At 53.6% G+C, this 18,834-nt stretch overlaps 1 protein-coding gene across 1 annotated transcript in view; it reads left to right on the top strand.

Moving 5' to 3' along the window:
• The first annotated feature begins 9,859 nt into the window (after positions 1-9,859).
• Positions 9,860-18,834, top strand: part of HTRA1 (HtrA serine peptidase 1) — a 52,677-nt gene continuing 43,702 nt past the window's right edge. The window contains exon 1 of the mRNA XM_072805016.1: positions 9,860-10,361. Coding sequence (XP_072661117.1) covers positions 9,875-10,361 — 487 coding nt within the window. The 5' untranslated portion in view covers positions 9,860-9,874. The remainder of the gene's footprint in view (positions 10,362-18,834) is intronic.

Genomic DNA, 18,834 nt, shown 5'->3' with positions numbered 1-18,834 from the left:
GCATGGCCAGGAGCTTGGCTCCCACTGATGGAAAAGGCTTGGCTTTCTTACCTTCTCTTCCTTCACCTCTAATTGTCTCACTCCCCCAGTGTTCCCGGTTAGTACAGAAAACATCATCTATCACCCTTCACCCGTCCACCCAGAATTAACCTCGGGCTTTGTTCTGCCCGTGTTTGAGGCCCATGATCAGTTTCTTAACAATCAGGAGCAAACAGCAGGCAGGGGTTTATATCCTGCATTTCTTGCCTCATGAGCTAGCATTCCCCTGGGGGCCTTACTGTGCTTCCTCTGGAATCTCAAACCAGGGAAGTTGGGCCATTAGTGAGGATTTCCTGAATCCCCTTTGAATGGGCACAGTGGTTGGGCTTGGTCTTTCTGCAGTTGAGGGATCAGCTTATTTCTCCCTCCCCTCTCACAAGCTGCAGGTCTTTGTGACAGGAAGGCCGGGGCGTTTTTCGGGCCCGATTTCTAAAGTGGTGACTCTTCTTTTTTAAGGAGTAGTGAAGTTATTTATTTATTTATTTATTTATTTATTTATTTATTTATTTTTATTTATTTATTCATGAGAGACACACACACACACACACAGAGGCAGAGACACAGACCAGAGGGAGAAGCAGGCTCCTTGTGGGGAGTCTGATGTGAGACTCGACCCCAGGACCCCAGGATCACGACCCGAGCTGAAGGCAGATGCTCAACCACTGAGCCACCCAGGTGCCCAAGCAGTAGTGACATAATTTAATGACCGGGTGCCAGGCACTGGGTGAGGCTTGAGCTCCCGGAAACTGCCTCCAAGTAGTAGAGTCCATTAGGAAAGAGGGACGCAAGCCTCCACCACGCGAGGTGACAGGGCTTTAAGAAAGGATGCAGAGGGACCAGTGGAAAAGTACCTCGGCCGTGATTCATCGGGGATAGTGCCCTGCTGGTGCCACGCCATCCAGGAGCCGACAGCTGACGGCTGGAGGACACATCAGAAATAGAACCAAGTGCAGGCGAAATGGGTGAAGGGGATTAAGAGCTACCAAAAAAGAAAAAAAAAAAAAAAAGAAAGAAAAGAATCAATTTAAGGGAGGAAAGTAAATGGAAACCAAGATAAAACATATTACTTCAGTGCTGTACCTGGCCTCTGCTGCAAGCATCTAACTCAACAACCTGCGACCAGCGTGACTAGCACCATCTGGCACAACGTGCGGGTCGGGCTCCCGGTTCCAGACGGCTCCCGGCCTGCCGGGGGGAGGGCAATGCGGTGGCCCATCCGAACACAGACTGGCTGATTAAAATACAGGCTGTGCATTAGACAAATAGAATTCCCAGAGTCACGGAATTTTGGATGTCTAAGGACGTTACCCTGGCCGTGGAATAACAAGATGGTTTAAACATGTATGCACATAGTGTCAACACGTAGAAATGGCCTGTCTGCGGTTCAGAGCCTGATTGCTGGCTCACTGGAGTCTCTGGGGTGGGGGTGGGTGGGGGGGTGGGCTCTGAAAACTGGTCATTGGGGATGCTCAATCACACCCTAGAGGAGTTTTAAAAACAGTTCTATTGAGATATAATTCAAATACCATACAATTCACCATTTACGAGGGTACAGTTCAGTGGCTTTTAGTATATTCACAGATGTGCAACCATCCCCACAACTCTTAAAGCATTTCAATCACCTCCGAAGGAACGCCCTACCCTTGAGCTATTAACTCCCCAGCCCGCCAGCCTCTCCGCAGCCCTAAACAACCACTAACCTATTTTCTATCTCTGTGGGTTTCCCTGCGGTGGGCATTTCATATGAAGGGAATCATGCAACAGGTGGCCTTTTGTGACTGGCTTCTTCCATTCAGTGTCAAGTCTGCAGGTTCATCGATTTTGTGTATCAGGTTTCAATATTTCATTCTTTTTTGTGGCTGAGCCATATTTCATCGCATGGATATGGCACATGGACTGGACATTTGGGTTATTTCCTCCACCTTTTGGCCATGACGGATACTGCTGCCATGAACATTCATGTGCAAGTTCCTCCGTGGACACGCGCTTCTGTTTGTCTTGGGTGGACACCTAGGAGCCAAGTGCCGGGTCCCACGGTGACTCTGATTATCTGAGGAACAGCCAGACTGGTTTTCAAAGTGGCTGCACGGTTTGCCATCCCCATCAGCAGGATAGGAGGGCTCCCATTTCTCGACATTTTTGCCATCTCCCGTTATCATGGTACTTTAAAAATTTTTTATTTGATTTAAAATCAATTACTTAACATATAGTGTGTTACTAGTTTCAGAGGTAGAGTTTGGTGATTCATCAGCTGCCTACCACCCCCCCAGTGCTCATTCCATCCCAGGCCCCCCTTCATGCCTGTCACCCAGTCACCCCATCCCCCCACCTGACTTTTTATACAAGCGACCGAGGGGGTGTGGATCAAAACCTCACTGCTCCCACAGTGAAGATTCGGTTTGTTGATGACTAATGATATTGAACATCTTTTCATGTACTTCTTGGTGCCTCTAGAGTTTTTGATTCAACTGGTCTGGGGTATTTTCAAAAAAGTTCTTTATTTTGAAATAATTTATGGCTGAGAGAAAAGTTGTAAAAATAGTATAAAACTCACTTACCCTGACCCTCGGCTTCCCCACCTGTCAGCCACACTTGCTCATTCTCCACCTTGGAAACATTTGACAGTGAGTTGCACGTGTGAAGGCCCTTTACCTCTAAATGCTCCTGGGTGTATTTTCTTTAAAAAACAAAAATAAAACTTCCTTTTATGCAACTAAAGTAATCAAAATCAGAAAATCAACACCGATTCACTACTATTATTTATTAAATTTAATCAGAGTTTGCCAAATTCCAGGATGTCAGCATTTTTTCTTAAAGATTTTATTTGTTCATGAGAGACACAGAGAGAGAGAGACAGAGACACAGGCAGAGGGAGAAGCAGGCTCCCTGCAGGAAACCCGATGCGGGACTCAAACCCAGGACCCCAGGACCACAACCTGAGCCAAAGGCAGACACTCAACCACTAAGCCACCCGGTGCCCCAGGATGTCAGTATTTTGAAAAAGTGCCACGGAGGGTTCTAATGGACACCAGGGGTCTCTGTCCCCTCCTCCCGTAGAACTCTAGAAAGGAGAATGCCCTCCCCAAGGTCACCAACAATTTAGGGCAGAGTTTTCAGGGTGCCCGGCCCCTGAGGCATCTTTGTATAATTTAGGAAAAGATGCCTCTCCTGGAGCTGAACCAGATGGGCTATTGGCTTGGCAGGGGGACAGGACGTTTGTCATTGTATCAGGCCCCCCCATCCTGGCGGGAGGCACATCCTCTGTCCTGCACTGACTACAGCAGAGGGCAGGGTGGGGAGGGCAGGGCTCCCATCTGTTCTGTTTAGTGGGACGCGTGCCCTTCACGCCTGCCCTTGGAGAGTCTGTGCTGGATGCCGGGTGGGAAGGTGAGGAGCTGCTTAGAGGCAGAGGGGCAACTGTTTCTTTGTTGAACTCCATGGTGCCAGCTGCTAGACCCTGCCCCACACTCCCCCTCCTTCACACCAGTTCTCACCCTGGTCCTGGTGGTCTTTCCAACCCACAAATCTGACTGCTTCCCTTTCCTGACTAAAACCGCCAGATGAGGGAGCCTGGGGGGGTCTAGTCGGTAAAACGTCTGCCTTCGGCTCAGGTCCTGATCCCGGAGTCCTGGGATCGAGTCCCCATCGGGCTCCCTGCTTAGCGGGGAGTCTGCTTCTCCCTCTCCCTCTGCCCCTCCCCACCCCAGCTTGTGATCTCTCTCTCTGTGTGTCTCAGATAAGTAAATAAAATCTTTAAAACAAACAAATGTGGGGATCCTGGGTGGCTCAGTAGTTTAGCGCCTGCCTTCGGCCTGGGGCGTGATCCTGGAGACCTCGGATCGAGTCCCCATCGGGCTCCCTGCGTGGAGCCTGCTTCTCCCTCTGCCTGTGTCTCTGCCTCTCTCTCTCTCTCTCTCTCTCTCTGTGTCTCTCATGAATAAATAAACAAAATCTTTAAAAACAAACCAACCAACAAACAAATGAACAAACAAGACCACTAAGTGAAGCCACAGTTCCTCCACATTCAATAAATGGGCACACTGGTTGTCTCGGTTCTGCCCTTCCCCACCCAATGGCCTCGAACTCCTACTCATAAGACTTGCTCGGGGTCTCACTGCAGAAACCCCTCTGAGGCTGGTTATCTGTCCCTCTGGATGAACGCCTCTCCCCATGATACCATCCAGCGTGTGTGTACGCAGATGTGCCAGCCGAGCAGGAGTAGGAGGCAGACAAGGGACAGGAGGAGGACAGAGACTGTTACTCCAAGTGGGGTCTCCAAGCCAACAGCATCAATGTCCCCTGAAACTTATTAGAAATGCAAATCCTCAGGCCCCGCTCCAGACCTACTGAATCAGAAACTCGGGGTGGAGCTCCGGTATCTGCGGTACCTACACTTCAGGCAGCCCTCTAGGTGCTTCTGATGCACGCTCAGGTCTGAGAACCACCTCACAGCTAGAATCAGGGTGAATTCAGCCCTTTACTGTTTCAAGTAATTCAACGTAGATATTCTCTATAGCTAGTAGGTCAAGAACAAAGGTTTTTAGCGCACTTAGTATGTGCCGGACAAAGGAAACAGCAAGTTGCATCGGGTGGGAGAACATGGATGGGTGGAGGACACTCAGAGCCCATAGGAGGCCAACTGGGGGGGCCTCCAGCTGCTGAGCTGGGTTTGGGGTTACACTGATGGGAGCAGAGACCTCGGCCCTCAGTGACCTCTGGCCAAGGCTTCTAGAGTAGCCATTAGGAAAGGGACACCATCCTTATCTTCTCACACTTTCACATTTCTCATGCTCCTATTAGCATAGGGACAAAAAAAAAAAAAAAAAAAAAAAAAAAAAAACCTTTGGCTGTACGTGTGAGAAAATAACAATGCAAGTCTGTAGAGAAAGAATCTGGGCCTTCTAGGTCAAGTTGGCTTAAAATGTTGACACGAAGCACCTCTGAGATTGTCCTGATAAACAAACTCAGTAAATGCTTTTTCTTACTTATAGAACTTTGGCCTTTTATATGTATTTTTGTGCCTATATAACTAGATGATGAAATGACTCAAAGGCTGAACATTCTCCCTCATTTGCTAACATTTCTTTTTACAAGCACATTTAAAGCTCTGGCTTATAATTTCTTTGACCCAAACTCAAACCTTCTTGCCTAGAAGGCAGCATGTTCTATACGTGACCTTGTTCAGCTTTTATGCTGCTCCAGAGTGACAGCAAATTGACAAGCTGTCATTCATGACACGTTGGTAACTGCCTGTGGTTCTATTTGAACTTGTGCCTGTCTGATTGTTGGTCAAGGAGAGTGGAAACATTTGGTCATATGGCATGCGCTTTTAATTTTCTAGAGCAAATATGTTGGAAAGAGCCGATTAATGCAAACACAGACTGTTGGTCTTCTGCAACTGATTTAGGGGATAGGTTGGTCAAAATTAATGAAAGATCTGAATTATAGATCTTGAAGGCTTGACAAGGAAACCTGGAACAGAAGCCAGGCCAGGATTGGTTCTCACGGGTCCCCCTTTAATGAAAGCACATGAACGTTTTGTGATTTGATATTAGAAATGCTAATGTTTCCAGAGTGCCTCTGAAGTTCCCCCAAGTTATTTTGAACATACTCCTCATTTGCCTCTCCATTTTCTGCCATGCGGAAATGAATTAATAATTTGTTACAAAGCTACTGGAATATCTTCACTTCTTATCCTATTAGATTACATGAACTGCAGCTTCAATTTAATTCAAAGTGCTTCTTAACCTGAAATCTAATAACGTATCTATAGTTAAAAATGTCTGTTGCCAAATCCATGCTGCAGCAAGGTGATTCCACCAAAACACATGTCCTCCGGAGCCCGGCGGAGCTCCTCATCAGGGGACCCCACCTGCCTGCTGCCGGGTACTGTCCCCTGGTGACTTCCTCCCCAGCCCTCCAGAATGCAGCTCAGTTGGCATCTTTAAAAATCCCAGTTCTTCCCTCCCATGGAGTTCCCTCTGGTCACCCTGCACTTGTTTTCTTATCCCTCTCTCCAGTGTGATAGGCACTAGTTCCATACAGCTAATGGGGTGCGCTCATGAGGCTACACTTAAAATGAATTAAAATGAAATTCAAGTAAAAATTCCATTTCTTAGCCGCATCTGCCACATATCTAATGCTCAATAGTTAGGGACACGTAGTTAACGGTGACCGTCTTGGAGACGTAGAGACCGTTTCCATCATTGCAGAAAATTCTAGACTTTGGGCTCTGTTATTTAATGCCTCATCTCAGTGTCCGGCGGAGTGTCCAGCATATGGCCGATGCTCAAGAAGTTCCTCTTGAACTAAACCAAACTGAACCCATATGGTGACGTCTTCAGAGACACAGGAGCAGGGTGTGCCTTTTGTCAACGGAGGTCATGACTTGCCGATGGGAGTAATGGGAGTGTGCCCAGTTCTCTGAGGGAGGGGAATCAAAACTGGCTCAGGAGCCGCCTTTTACCTGGGCAGCCTGTCCCTGGCCACGGTTCTGTCACTGTGGAGGGGGTGGGAATGGATACTAAGGGGACCTGGGGCATGTCTGCCACCGTGTAAGCAGAGGACAATCTGGCCTGAAGGGCAGTTTGGGTGACATCATGGAGCACTCTGGATGTCAGGTGAAGAAGTCTGGACTTCCATTTACTGGGATTGTGAGCCCCTGAACATTCCCAAATAGGGCAACTATAAGATTGTAGCAAGAATCAGAATTATGACTCTAGCTCCTTAGGTTGTAAGTCCTGTGGATTAGGAAAGGCAATGTGAGGCCCCAGCCATTCTGGGTGGCTCAGACTTTCGGGAGTACAGAGGCCCCAAGTGGAAGATCTTTCTCTTTGGGGACAGCAAGACGTGGTTTCTCTGTGCAGGTTCAGAAACCTCATTTCCTAATGGAAGCTTTGTCAGCCACGGCGTTTTGTCATTTATTATTCATGAACAGGCTTGACTTTGTCCAGACTTAAAGCTCAAATGCAGCAAATTTGGGCTGCAGAGAAAACGGCAGGGAACTCACCCTTGTGGCTTCGGAACTATCCCCTTTGCTCTGGAAAAATCTTCTCTAGGAATCTGTGCCAAGACCCGGCGAGAAATGAGTTTTCACGTTGTATCCAAAAAATGCATCTTGTAAGAAACTGTCTTTAAAAATGGCATCGGAGGGGGAAGGAATAAAAGAAGGAGTAACTTTTTCAGACCTAAAGCGTTACTTCTAGAAATGGAAATGCTAGGATTAAGGCATGAGCGATCAATGATGGGCTCTCGATGCCAGGTTTCAATTGAATTATTCTGTGTCCTCTTATACATGGACACACGCAGGCACACGTACACACAACACCCTCCCGAGTGGACTGTTCAGGATCTCCTTAGTCCTTCCGGGGGGGACTTTACTTTCTCTGAATCTAAGGTCTTGGCGGGGGGGGGGGGTGGGGGGCAGCAGACTGTTAACATAAGAGCAGGAGGGTGAATGGCAGTCACACCTGGGAGATGATGTGATGTGATGGCAGTCTTTCTAAAACCTTGGGTATCCTGAATTCTGCTTCTCGGGTATGGCTCAGTTTTCCATTCCTCCCTCTGCTGACTCCTTGATGCCACCACCGGCATGGGTTCCAGCGGCAGGGTGGTGCCATCTTCCTTCCCTGGTAGAAAGGCCACAGGGCCTCCGTGGCTTGAATGTCCTGATTGTTGCATTTGCGAACATCTCTTCCAGGTTGTGAACCAACGCAGGAGTAGTTTTGTGGCCACAAACACCCTTGGTTAGTCACTAGATGCACAGTCACCAGATGTTCCTGGGGAAGGTAACAACCCCGAGGTTCTTAAACAACTTATCAAAAGTCACAGAATGAAAGGCCAGGAGTGGGACTTTTGACTCCCAAACCCATCAGAGGGCCTGGCTCTGGCAGCTTCACAGTGTCCCACTGACTCACCCTGGAGAGGAAGAGGGGCATTTTGGGAGGAGGGAAGAGCACGAGCAAAGGCATAAGGGTTTTAGGCAGGAGAAGGTAGGTTCCAGAAAATGCAAGTTATTCAGCAGGGGGAGAGTCAAGTGTGTGTGGTGGGGTGATAGGGTGGAGAATGGAATGAGGGGGAGGGGACGGGACTCAGTGGAACCATCAGGGACTTGTCCTCTGTTAAGGAAGATGCCAGGAGCCGCACCCAGCATCGCAGTTTTACTTTTAATCTGTTTCACTCCAGCGGCTTGGCTGGAGGGTAGAGGATGGGGTCTGGCTTAACTTGTATGTAGTGTGACCCTAGGGGAGTCACTTCTTTCTAGGCCTCAGTTTTCTCATCTGTAAAACAAGAGTATTGGACAAAAAGAAGTTTTCGCCAATTTATTCATGATCGCAGGCCGCTTTAATTTACGGCTCGCTGGACTACAGAGGGTGGCCTATTGGCTGATCAACTTTGTTCATTATTTCCCTCACCCGTACGCACCCCCCTTTCGGGGTAATCACAGCTAGCCAGCCACTCAGCGCCCCATCCGCGGAGCTGCACCTTCTCCGGTGCCCAGGGTTGATTGGCTTCTGGGTCAAGGTCTCTCTTTCCACAAGGATGAGGTTCCGTCTTTAGGAAAATACTTCCCTAACACCTCTCTCAAGCTCCGCACTGCCCAACCTCCTGTTTCCCAACTCCTGGTCCCAGGCGCCCCTCTGGACCCTGGACGCCTGCTTGGCTCTCATTTGGGAGGTGCTTTGGGCAAGGGCGGTTATAAATATTTGGATCCTACTTCTCAAAACTATTTTTATTGGAAAAATATCGTGCGCGCAAGAGAACCACCCAAATAACAACAAAAAAAAATGGTGCAAAAATCCCTAAGCGTCCTGCGCACCCTCTCACACCTACTCCACCCCGCGCACCCGCCCTGGGGCGTCTCTGCCTGGGCAGGGCGAGTGCGAACCCGCCTCCTCCCGGGTCCTCACGCCTAAGCTTCGTCCCTCCGCTCCGCATTGGCCCAGAGGCCGCCGCCCCGGGGGCCTGGCGCCACCAGGGCCCCAGGATCCACCTCCGGAGTCGCCCCGGCCCCTCCAGGTGATGCCTCGACTTGCAGGTGTCCGAAAGGATGCACCGAGGGCTCTCAGGCGGAACATCAAAGAAGAGCTCTTTTATTTAATAACAACGTTTTCGGGTGATGATGCACGTGGTGCAAAACCGAGGCGGCGCCGAGCCCCCCTCTCACCCGGGCCTCCCCGGGCCCCCGCCCCCGGCTCCGGGGCGAATCCGCGCGTGTACAAGCACGCGGCGCACCCGTAGCACCTTTCTAAGGGAATCGACCGTAAATGATTATATTCTAGTTACTTCTCTCTGCTTTCTCACGTAACCGTGGGTCGGGGCGCTGGCTTCCCGCCGTGGCCACGGTCGCGCGTGCCGGGCACGGGGGTCGGGGCAGGGAGGGGCGCGACCGCCTCCTCCCGAGCGCGTGGCCAGAGCCCCGGGGCCGCCCCGCCCCCCCCGCCCCCCCGCGGCCCCGGCGGCTCCCCGGCTCCCGCGGGGGGACTTCCTCGGGGCCGCGGCAGGTTCCCCTTGGCAGAGCGCTTTAAGCTTGAGGCTCGCGAGCGGCGCGCGGGGGACCCGCGAGCGGCGCGCAGGGGCGCGTACCCGGGAGGGCGGACCCCGCCCCGCCCGCCCCGCCCTGCCCCCGCCGCGGGCGGTCCCCGCTCGGCCGCCCGCCCCGCCCGCCATCCGGCCCCCCCGCGCCCGTCCCCAGGGCGGTCGTCACCGCCGCGAGGCCAATGGGCTGGGCCGCGCGGCCGCGCGCACTCACAGCCGCCCCGCCGCCCTCCCGCGCTCCGCCCGGCGCCGCTCTCCGGTCCTCGCCAGCCCGCCCGCCGCCGCCGTCGGAGCCGCCATGCAGCCCCCGCGCGCCCCGGGCGTCCCGCCGCCGCTGCTGCTGCTGCCGCTGCTGCTCCTCGCGGCGCCCGCCCCCGCCCCCGCGCAGCCGTCCCGGGCCGGGCGCTCGGCCGCCGCAGGGTGCCCGGAGCGCTGCGAGCCCGCGCGCTGCCTCCCGCCGCCGGGACCCTGCGAGGGCGGCCGCGTCCGCGACGCGTGCGGCTGCTGCGAGGTGTGCGGCGCGCCCGAGGGGGCGGCGTGCGGCCTGCAGGAGGGCCCGTGCGGCGAGGGGCTGCAGTGCGTGGTGCCCTTCGGGGTGCCCGCCTCGGCCACGGTGCGGCGGCGCGCGCAGGCCGGCGTCTGCGTGTGCGCCAGCGGCGAGCCGGTGTGCGGCAGCGACGCCAACACCTACGCCAACCTGTGCCAGCTGCGCGCCGCCAGCCGCCGCGCCGAGAGGCTGCACCAGCCGCCCGTCATCGTCCTGCAGCGCGGCGCCTGCGGCCAAGGTACCCGCGCGCCCCGCGCGCCCCGCCCCGGGCCCCCGACCCCCGACCCCCGACCCCCGCCCGCCCCGGCGAGCAGCGCTCGTTCCTCGCGGCCCCTCGGAGCCCAGCTCCGCGCCCGGCTGCGGGGCCAACTCCGCGCGCTCCGTCCCGCAGCGAGACCCTCCCCCCGCCCCGCCCCGCCCCGGTCCCCGTCCCCGTCCCCGTCCCCGTCCCGTCCCCACGGGCCCGGCCGGCTGCTGGGTGTCCCGCGGGGCAGCACAGCGCGCCAGGGAACCGGCCGAACCAGACAGGAGCGCGCGCCCGGAGTCGAGGGGCCTGGGGGTGGGGGGGCTTGTGCGGGAGGCGTTGGCACCGCAGGCCCCGGGCGCTGTCGCCCCGCCGGCCGCTCCTCCCCGCCCGCGCCCCTGCAGCCACCCCCGCGATCCCGGGCGCCCCAACGCGAGGGACGCGGTGCTGCCGCAGCTCCGGGCGGGCTCGGGTCCAGCCGCGCAGACCTGGCCGCGCCGCCGCCCGCTTCCCGTGCTCCGAGCCCAGCCTCCCAAACTGAAAGTGGTTTTGGGGAATAAGCCGGACCGGGACTCCGAGTGGCGGAACCTGAGGCGGGTGAGGGATGCAGAAGTGGACCCCTCCGCCGTCCTTTCGCATCTTTTCTGTACCAGCCAGACTGTCTGGGTCGGGATGGGGCGAGGGGTGGGGAAGTTGTTTCTCTCGCGGGACCTTCCGGAGGGATGCTTCTCGTCTCCAGCCCAGGGACCTTGTGGAAAACAGGACGGAGTTCAGCTGCGGCCAACCCAGAGGTGCAGGGCCGGCCGGCCCCTTGGCTGGTGCACTTGGCCGCAGCCTCCCAGCACCGGCAGTGCCTGGAGAGGGGGAGAGGGACGGTGCATGGAGGGGGAGAGTACCGAGACCGGGAGAGAGGCGGTGCACTGAGAGGGGGAGAGGGGCAGTGCACGGAGTGGGGAGAGGGGAAGTGCATGGAGAAGGGGAGAGGGGCAGTGCACTGAGAGGGGGAGAGGGGAAGTGCACTGAGAGGGGGAGAGGGGCAGTGCACTGAGAGGGGGAGGGGGCAGTGCACGGAGTGCGGAGAGGGGAAGTGCATGGAGAAGGGGAGATGGGCAGTGCACTGAGAGGGGGAGGGGGCAGTGCATGGAGTGGGGAGAGGGGAAGTGCATGGAGAAGGGGAGAGGGGCAGTGCACTGAGAGGGGGAGAGGGGCAGTGCACGGAGTGGGGAGAGGGGAAGTGCATGGAGAAGGGGAGAGGGGCAGTGCACGGAGTGGGGAGAGGGGAAGTGCATGGAGAAGGGGAGAGGGGCAGTGCACTGAGAGGGGGAGAGGGGCAGTGCATGGAGTGGGGAGAGAGGAAGTGCACGGAGTGGGGGAGAGGGGCAGTCTCTTCGGGCACTGGTCTGGGTTTTCTCTGATGGAATAGAGTCCAACATGACCAGCTAGGGCCTGGCACAGGTCAGCTAACACGGGGAGAAAGGAGTCAGAGTTGTGTAGGAGAGATAGGAGGTTGTGTGGTCCAGCAACAGGGGATGGGGAGCCCAGCCTCTGCCCTCAGAAGGGAGCCCAGTTAGGGGGTGCAGGAGACTTATTCTGGAGAGAAATGATCCCCACAGGGACTGAGGTACAGGTGTGACAAGGCACAGGTATGTGTGTCCCAGTCCAGGTGTTACCCATGTGACTTCACTTGGCTTTGCAGGCTCATGAGGAGAGGGCTTCTGCTATCAGCCCCTTTCACAGTTAGAGGAACTGAGGCTCAGTGGCTTGCCCAAGGCCACTCAGCTGGAATTTGAATGCACACCACCTTACTCCGGGCCAGCCCAGTGCCCAACCCCAAGGCTGAGGAACGGAGGCCAGGCAGGGTGAAGGAAGTTTCCAGAGGGTCAGGAAAAGCATTCCAGGCAGAGCGGGGAACAGCCTGGGCAAAGCCTGAGACTTGCTTGGGAGCTGGCAGATAGATTGATGTGGCCGGGGCATTTGGAGAGGGCGGTGAGAGTGGCCCAGGCTGGGGGCGCAGAGCCGCAGCCCGGGAGAGGCCAGCTGTGCTATGTACTGGGATGTTTTGTTCTCGGACCCCGGCAGCTTACAGAAATCCCAGTGTGTGGGGCGCCTGGGTGGCTCAGTCGGTTAAGCATGTGCCTTCGGCTCAGGTCATGATCCCAGGGTCCCCGGATCGAGCCCCACATCGGGCTCCCCGCTCAGCAGAAGGCCTGCTTCTCCCTCTCCCTCTGCTTGCCGCTCTGCCTACTGTGCTCTCTCTCTCTCTGTCAAAGAAAGAGAGAGAGAGAGAGAGAGAAAGGAAGGAAGAAAGGAAGGAAGGAGGAAGGAAGGAAGGAAAGAAAGAAAGAAAGAGAAAAGAAAGAAGGAAAAGAAAGAAAGGAAAGAAAGAAAGAAAGAAAGAAAGAAAGAAAGAAAGAAAGAAAGAAAGAAAGAAAGAAAGAAAAGAAAGAAAGTCCCAGCGTAGGACTAACCTAGCAGCGGAGCACAGAATGCACCAGGGAGCAGAGTCAGGGTCACCGCAATAGTCTGGGTGTGAGGTGACGATATTAGGAAAGCAGAGCGCATATTTTTGTCAAAAACAAGCCAGCTTGGGCAGCCTGGGTGGCTCAGAGGTTTAGCGCCGCCTTCAGCCCGGGGCCTGATCCTGGGGGTCCCGGGATCGAGTCCCGCATCCGGCTCCCTGCATGGAGCCTGCTTCCCCCTCTGCCTGAGTCTCTGCCTCTCTCTCTGTGTGTGTCTCTCATGAATAAATAAATAAAATCTTAAAAACCACACAAGCCAGCTGTTACGGCGTGTAGTCTCGCTGCCCGGGGTCCCGAGTAGCTGGCAGCAGCTGAGCACCTGATTTATGGCCCGTGAGGTGGAGTCACTTAGCGAGCTGCGGCCTTGGCAGAGGCTTTGAGTCGCCTTGGGGAGAGGAACGCGTCCTTGCTCCCAGAGAGCCCGCGGGGGACAGCCACGGGAGGGTGAGTGGGCAGGCCCGAGAGGAGAGACAGAGGGGTCCAGGCTGTTCTCACCCTTTCCTCTCTCTGCAAATATTTCCTGAGCTGCTGGGTGTTTCCGTCTGCCCGGCCCCCAGCAGGCACCTGTTAGCTGTTAGGTAGGTGGGTAGATGGTGAGTGAGCGCTTCCAGAAACCAGAGACGCGGGGCCCTGCAGACTTCTCTTCGTGGAAGGCTTTGGCCTTGCCACCCCTTCCCACCAGGCGCTCCCCCTTTGGCTTCCCAGGGGAACCTCTGAGGACTGGGCCCGGGAGCCAAGACTTCATTCAGTCGAAGCCCTGCCTGTGAGCAGGTCACTTGACGTCATTGTTGAATGAGGTGAATTGGCTGCGTGCTCTGGCGGGGAGGCTGGCAGGGCTGCTGTTTTCCCCGAGGTGGACACAGGAGGCCTGGAGTTGGAGTGAGCCAGGCCAGGATATGGGGAACGGGCTCCCGAGGCAAGAGCACATCCCATGATTTCCAAGGGAGGGTTTCCCAGGAGTGGAGAGCCAGGGAGAAGGGAGCAGGAAATGCCAGCAGACCAGGGGGCCCTGGGCAGTTGAGCAGCTTTTTGGAGTCACGGTGCTTCTTTGGAGGGTAGAATGTGTCACCATTTGAAAGAAAGTCCTTTGGGGTGCTTGGGTGGCTCAGTGAATTGAGCGTCTGACTTTGGCTCAGGTCATGATCTCAGGGTCCTGGGATCGAGCCCTGCATCCAGCTCCCTGCTCAGCCGGGTGCCTGCTTCTCCCTCTCCCTCTGCCCCTCCCCACCACTTATGCAGGTGCACTCACGCCCGCTCTCTCTTTCTCAAATAAGTAAAATGTCAAAAATAAAAAATAAAAGAAAGCACCTTTATCTGTACACCGTTTAACAAAGACTTCAGGCAACGTCTCCTGAAAATGGTTCTGGAAATCAAGGCAGATCCTCTGTTTCAGAAATCAGTGCTGCTGTCAGGATTTGGTTGGGAAAGCGTCCAATTCTCCTGGAGAACAAAGATCTCTCCTCTTCCACCATTAGCGGTTTGGATTAGTTTAAAGCAAAAACTCTCAACTGTCAGGAAATTATAACAAAGAAAGGAATTGGAATTAATATAACAGTATAGTAATAAAAGCTAGTGTATATTTAGTGCTTGTTCTGTGCCAGACATATGTTAACTCCTTTTGACCCTCCTAGAATTGCATGAGGCATGTGCTGGAATCTTCCCTGTGTCCTAGCTGGGAGACAGAGTCACAAGTTCCTTGTCCAGGACTTGAACCCATGTATCTGGTCCAGGGCCCATTCATAATCACCATGCTGTACTGTTGACAGAGAAACTAAGGTTATACGCCAACTTCAGCTAAGCCGCAGCTAATAGCTGGAATAAACAGTGCTCCAGATGGCCATGGCCTTGAGATGAAATGTAGGACACCTCCCTGCTCTCATTCCACAGGCACGGGAGTTGGAGGACACGGTTGTCCCCAGTTATCATCAGTGCAGCGCTTGCTGCAGAAAAGCCAAAGAGCAGAAGGGGCTGGAGTCAGGATGTTCTGAACCAGAGCCCCAGGCCCCATACTGCTCTTGGGGGGAGAAGAGCCCCTCTGGATTCCCAGACATTGCAAAAGACTAGCCAGGATGTGTAGCGCTGCAGATCTCTGCCAGAAAGCCGACAAGAAGCCAGGAAAGAGGCCTGAGAAAGACATCCCCAAAGCAGCAGGCTCCCCCTACGGGAGAGCCCACCCCACCTGAAACAGCAGCCCAGACAGGCCTAGAGCTCTCCCCATCCTGGTGCTGGCACCCCTGCCCCCAGGCCTGATGAGGGAGGGCCTCTGAAGGTGGGGCCTGGCTGTGCATTCCTGGAGAAGAACCACCGGCTTAGAAGAAAGACTGTCTTTTGAACAGTTTATGAGGCTTTGCTCTCTCTGCTTGGTTATTTGCTTTTATTCTCTGTCGGTTTTGCTAAAGAGTTAAAATATTAAGGTTTCACAGAAGTAGTAAGTTAACAGTTTCGAGAGCCAAGCATTTGAGTAACTTCATTCCATCCAGAAGAGCTGTAAATAGGTTGCATTAGAGCTTAAAATAACTGCATTCGGTAAGTGATTATGGTGGGGACCATGAGCTAACCATGGTCAGACGTCCGACAGCGTCCGGACGGCAAGGCTGGATTCTGAGTCCATTTGGAGTTTATGTGATCCTGGACACAGTTTCATGCCTTGGATTGAGAAATCAGACTTTTCCATGAGCTTACATTTCAAATGAATAAATAGCTCTGGTCAAGCTTAGTTTGAAGGAGAAATCAAGTTTGGCTGGTGGTTGAGGGTTCCTTGGAGGGCCAGCTGGTATGGAGGGACCGACTGGCTGGTCACTTCCCAAGCTATAACCTGACCAGGTGACTGGCCCCTATCCTCTCAGAGCCTCAGCACTGAGAGGATTGGACCAGATGATCTCTGAGGTCCCTTGTAGCTGGAGTGATCTGTGATTCTTGTAAGAAAACTAGTCTGAAAAAAAAAAAAAAAAAAGGAAAACTAGTCTGAAAAATGGTGGTCACTTCATCCCTATTTTAAAGGCTGGGCTGAGTTATTTCTTTTCTTAAGTTGTTGATGGGTAAATCCCGGGTTGGCATAGGCCCACTTGAGCCTGATTCCCTAGTATTTCAACTTTTAGTGGCTGTGAAAAGTCCCTGGATGACCACTGTGGTCACATGTCCCCCCCTCAAGATAGGAGCTCCAGCGAACCTGGTGCCCCTTGCTGCTTCCCAGGGGCTCTGAGACTGGGCTGCATGGGTCCCTGGAGTGAGTCATTTTACCTTTCCTTCCCACTTCTCTGCTGTAAAAAAGAGAAAGAAGGAAGGTAGGAAGAAGGAAGGAAAGAAAGAAGGAAAGAAGAAAAGAAAGAAAGATGGAAAGGAAGAAAAGGAAGAGAAAGAAGGGAGGGAGGGAAGAATGAAAGAAAGAAGCAGAAAATTAATTATCAGCAGAGAAACTGAGAAGCGTTGCTGTTCCAAATGCTTTTGGAAAGGCTCCCAGAAGTGGTGGAGAAGTTGGCGTGCTCCATTGCTGCTGGGTGACGTGTGTCTAGAGGCACTGATGAGCACCAGCTAGTACAACACAGCACAGGACAGGAGTGAGTGGCGGTGAAGAGGCATGTCCCTCGCTGCTGCCGAGGCCTAGAGTTTAGCTTTTGGAATTAGTGACGTGAGCTCTGTTTCTAAGTTTATTCAGAGCATTTATGGAATGGCTACTGTGTACTGAGAAGGCCCAGATACAGGGAGTCAGAAGGGAGTGAGGCCAGGCAGCCCAGGATCTTAAGGAGTTCGTAGTAGGTCACATAATACCCAGCTTAAGGAGTCAGATCACCACTTTCTAAATGTGGGACTTCTTGTGTGTGACTTAATCTCTGTAAGCCTCCATTTCCCCATCATTGAAATAATAATAAAAACACTAGGACTTGCATGCATATGTCCTGGGGTTGTTGGAGGGTGGAAACACCTACCTATATGAAGCACTTAGAAGTGAATGTGATGCTTTATTTACGAGAACTCAGTCAGTATTAGTTGTAATAACAGTAGCTGCCATCATGCCCAAGGCATCTAATGAGTCAGCTCAGTGGGGGAAGTGTTGTAATGGGCATGTCTTCCTGGGGGTAAGGTGGGCGGGCGGGTTAGAGGAGGCTTCGCAGAGAAGAAAGGTGGTGAGGGACCTGTGTCCTGGGGGCTGACTTGGAATTTGCCAATAAGTATGTTAGGAAGTTTCTCCGGGGGACGCCTGGGTGGCTCAGTGGTTGAGCGTCTGCCTTTGGCTCAGGTCATGATCTTGGGGTCCCGGGATCAAGTCCATATCCGGCTCCCTGCAGGGAGCCTACCTCTCCTCTGCCTCTGTCTCTGCCTCTCTCTTTGTGTCTCTCATGAATAAATAAGTAAAATCTTAAAAAAAAAAAAAAAAAAAAAAAAAAGGAAGAAGAAGAAAATTTCTCCAGGCAGAGGGACTCAGACATCACCTTGCCTGTCACCCTCTGAACCCCCCAGGCCATTGCTTAGGTATCATTTGACAAGTGTGTGTGACTTCTCTAGAATGAAGAGCTGGAACACCTGGGATTTTACAGATGTTGTCTTGTTAACCCTCCCTGGGGTTTGTGACAGTCAGGAGATAGCAGTGGTAAGCCCCAAAGCCCTGAGACCTTAAATGATCCTTGGTTTGCTTTCCATGTATTGGAAACTCCTCCCATGGAAAAATTTGTCACATCTTAAGGGGAAAATAAAAAGTCTGGGAGCCCTCGGGTACCCTATGATTTGAGACTCCTGAGACAGATTGTCAAGTAAGGGCATTTCATAAACTGTCCTCCACAGCATCATGTGACAGCAGCTGGTCCCCCACCAGCGGCTGAGCCCATCCCCTTAGGCATAGGACGGTTTTGGAGGGCATGTTGCCATGGCTGGAATTTTTGATAATTTTCAAACTTGAATAAGTCCTGTCTAAGTGAGTCAGAGCCTTGTGCAAGATCTTCAAGCCTCAGGAAACCTCTTTTTCATGAGTTGTGCAATCAGATTTTGAGAAGATGGTAAGCCTGTGTGTGATGAGCTGTTGGTTGGCTTTTCTTTTTTTTTTCCTCAGGGTCTGGCGAGATTTGCAGTAGAGCTCCCTTTCACATAGTTTCGGGTCAGATTTCACCCGTTCATCTAGCACTTGAGTCATCTCGCACCCTGTGACTAGGAGAGCCCTGTCTTTGGTGCCAGTATTCCAAGTGGCAGTCGCCGCTTGGTGGGGATGGATGGGCACAGAGAGCTCTGCCAATCGGGGATGCCCAGGCAGGTGGCTGCCTAATGGATGCACAAGAGAGAAGGCTCAGCATCTAGCGCGCACATCTGCTTTTCTCTGGCAGAGTGAGCTAGCTGGCGGGGTGGGGGGTGTTGGGGGTCTGGGGGGCAGTCTTCTCCAAGCAGTGGCCCACAGAGCTACCACCCCTGGGTGCCCTCCGGGAGGGGCCGCTGCTCAGCCCAAGTTAGGGACCTGCCCAGGTGACCGCCCACAGCCGGGGCTGCATGCTGGACGCTCCCAGGGTGGGAGTGTGGCCCTGTCCTCGCTCCCTGGCTGAGGAGCTAGAGGAGGCTCCAAGCAGTGGGTTGTAACCGTCCAAGGCTAGCCAGTAGGATGAGGCTGGGCTGGGGTTGGGAGCCAAGTCTGCCGTCCTCCCAAACCATCGCTTGAGACTTCTTTGCCTCCAGGGTTATTGAGAAACGTGTTACTTAATCTCCAAATAGTTGGGGGAGATTCCAGCTATCTTTCTGTTATTGATTCCTAGTTCAGTTCCATTGTGGGCTGAGAACATACTTTGTATGATTTCTGTTCTTTTAAGTGTGTTAGGGTGTGTGTGCTGGTCTGGAATGTGGTCTGTCTTGGTTGAGCGTTCCATGTGAACAGCAGATTATTCTGCTGTTGTTGGGTGGAGTGTTCTGTAAGTGCCAGTTAGGTCTGGCGATTGATAATGCTGTTCAGGTCAACTCTGGCCTTACTGATT

The sequence above is a fragment of the Canis lupus genome, chromosome 29, assembly GCF_048164855.1.
Source record: "Canis lupus baileyi chromosome 29, mCanLup2.hap1, whole genome shotgun sequence".
Lineage (NCBI taxonomy): Eukaryota > Metazoa > Chordata > Mammalia > Carnivora > Canidae > Canis > Canis lupus.
Note: the sequence above shows the minus strand (reverse complement) of the source record. Positions and strands in the feature narration are given on the sequence as shown.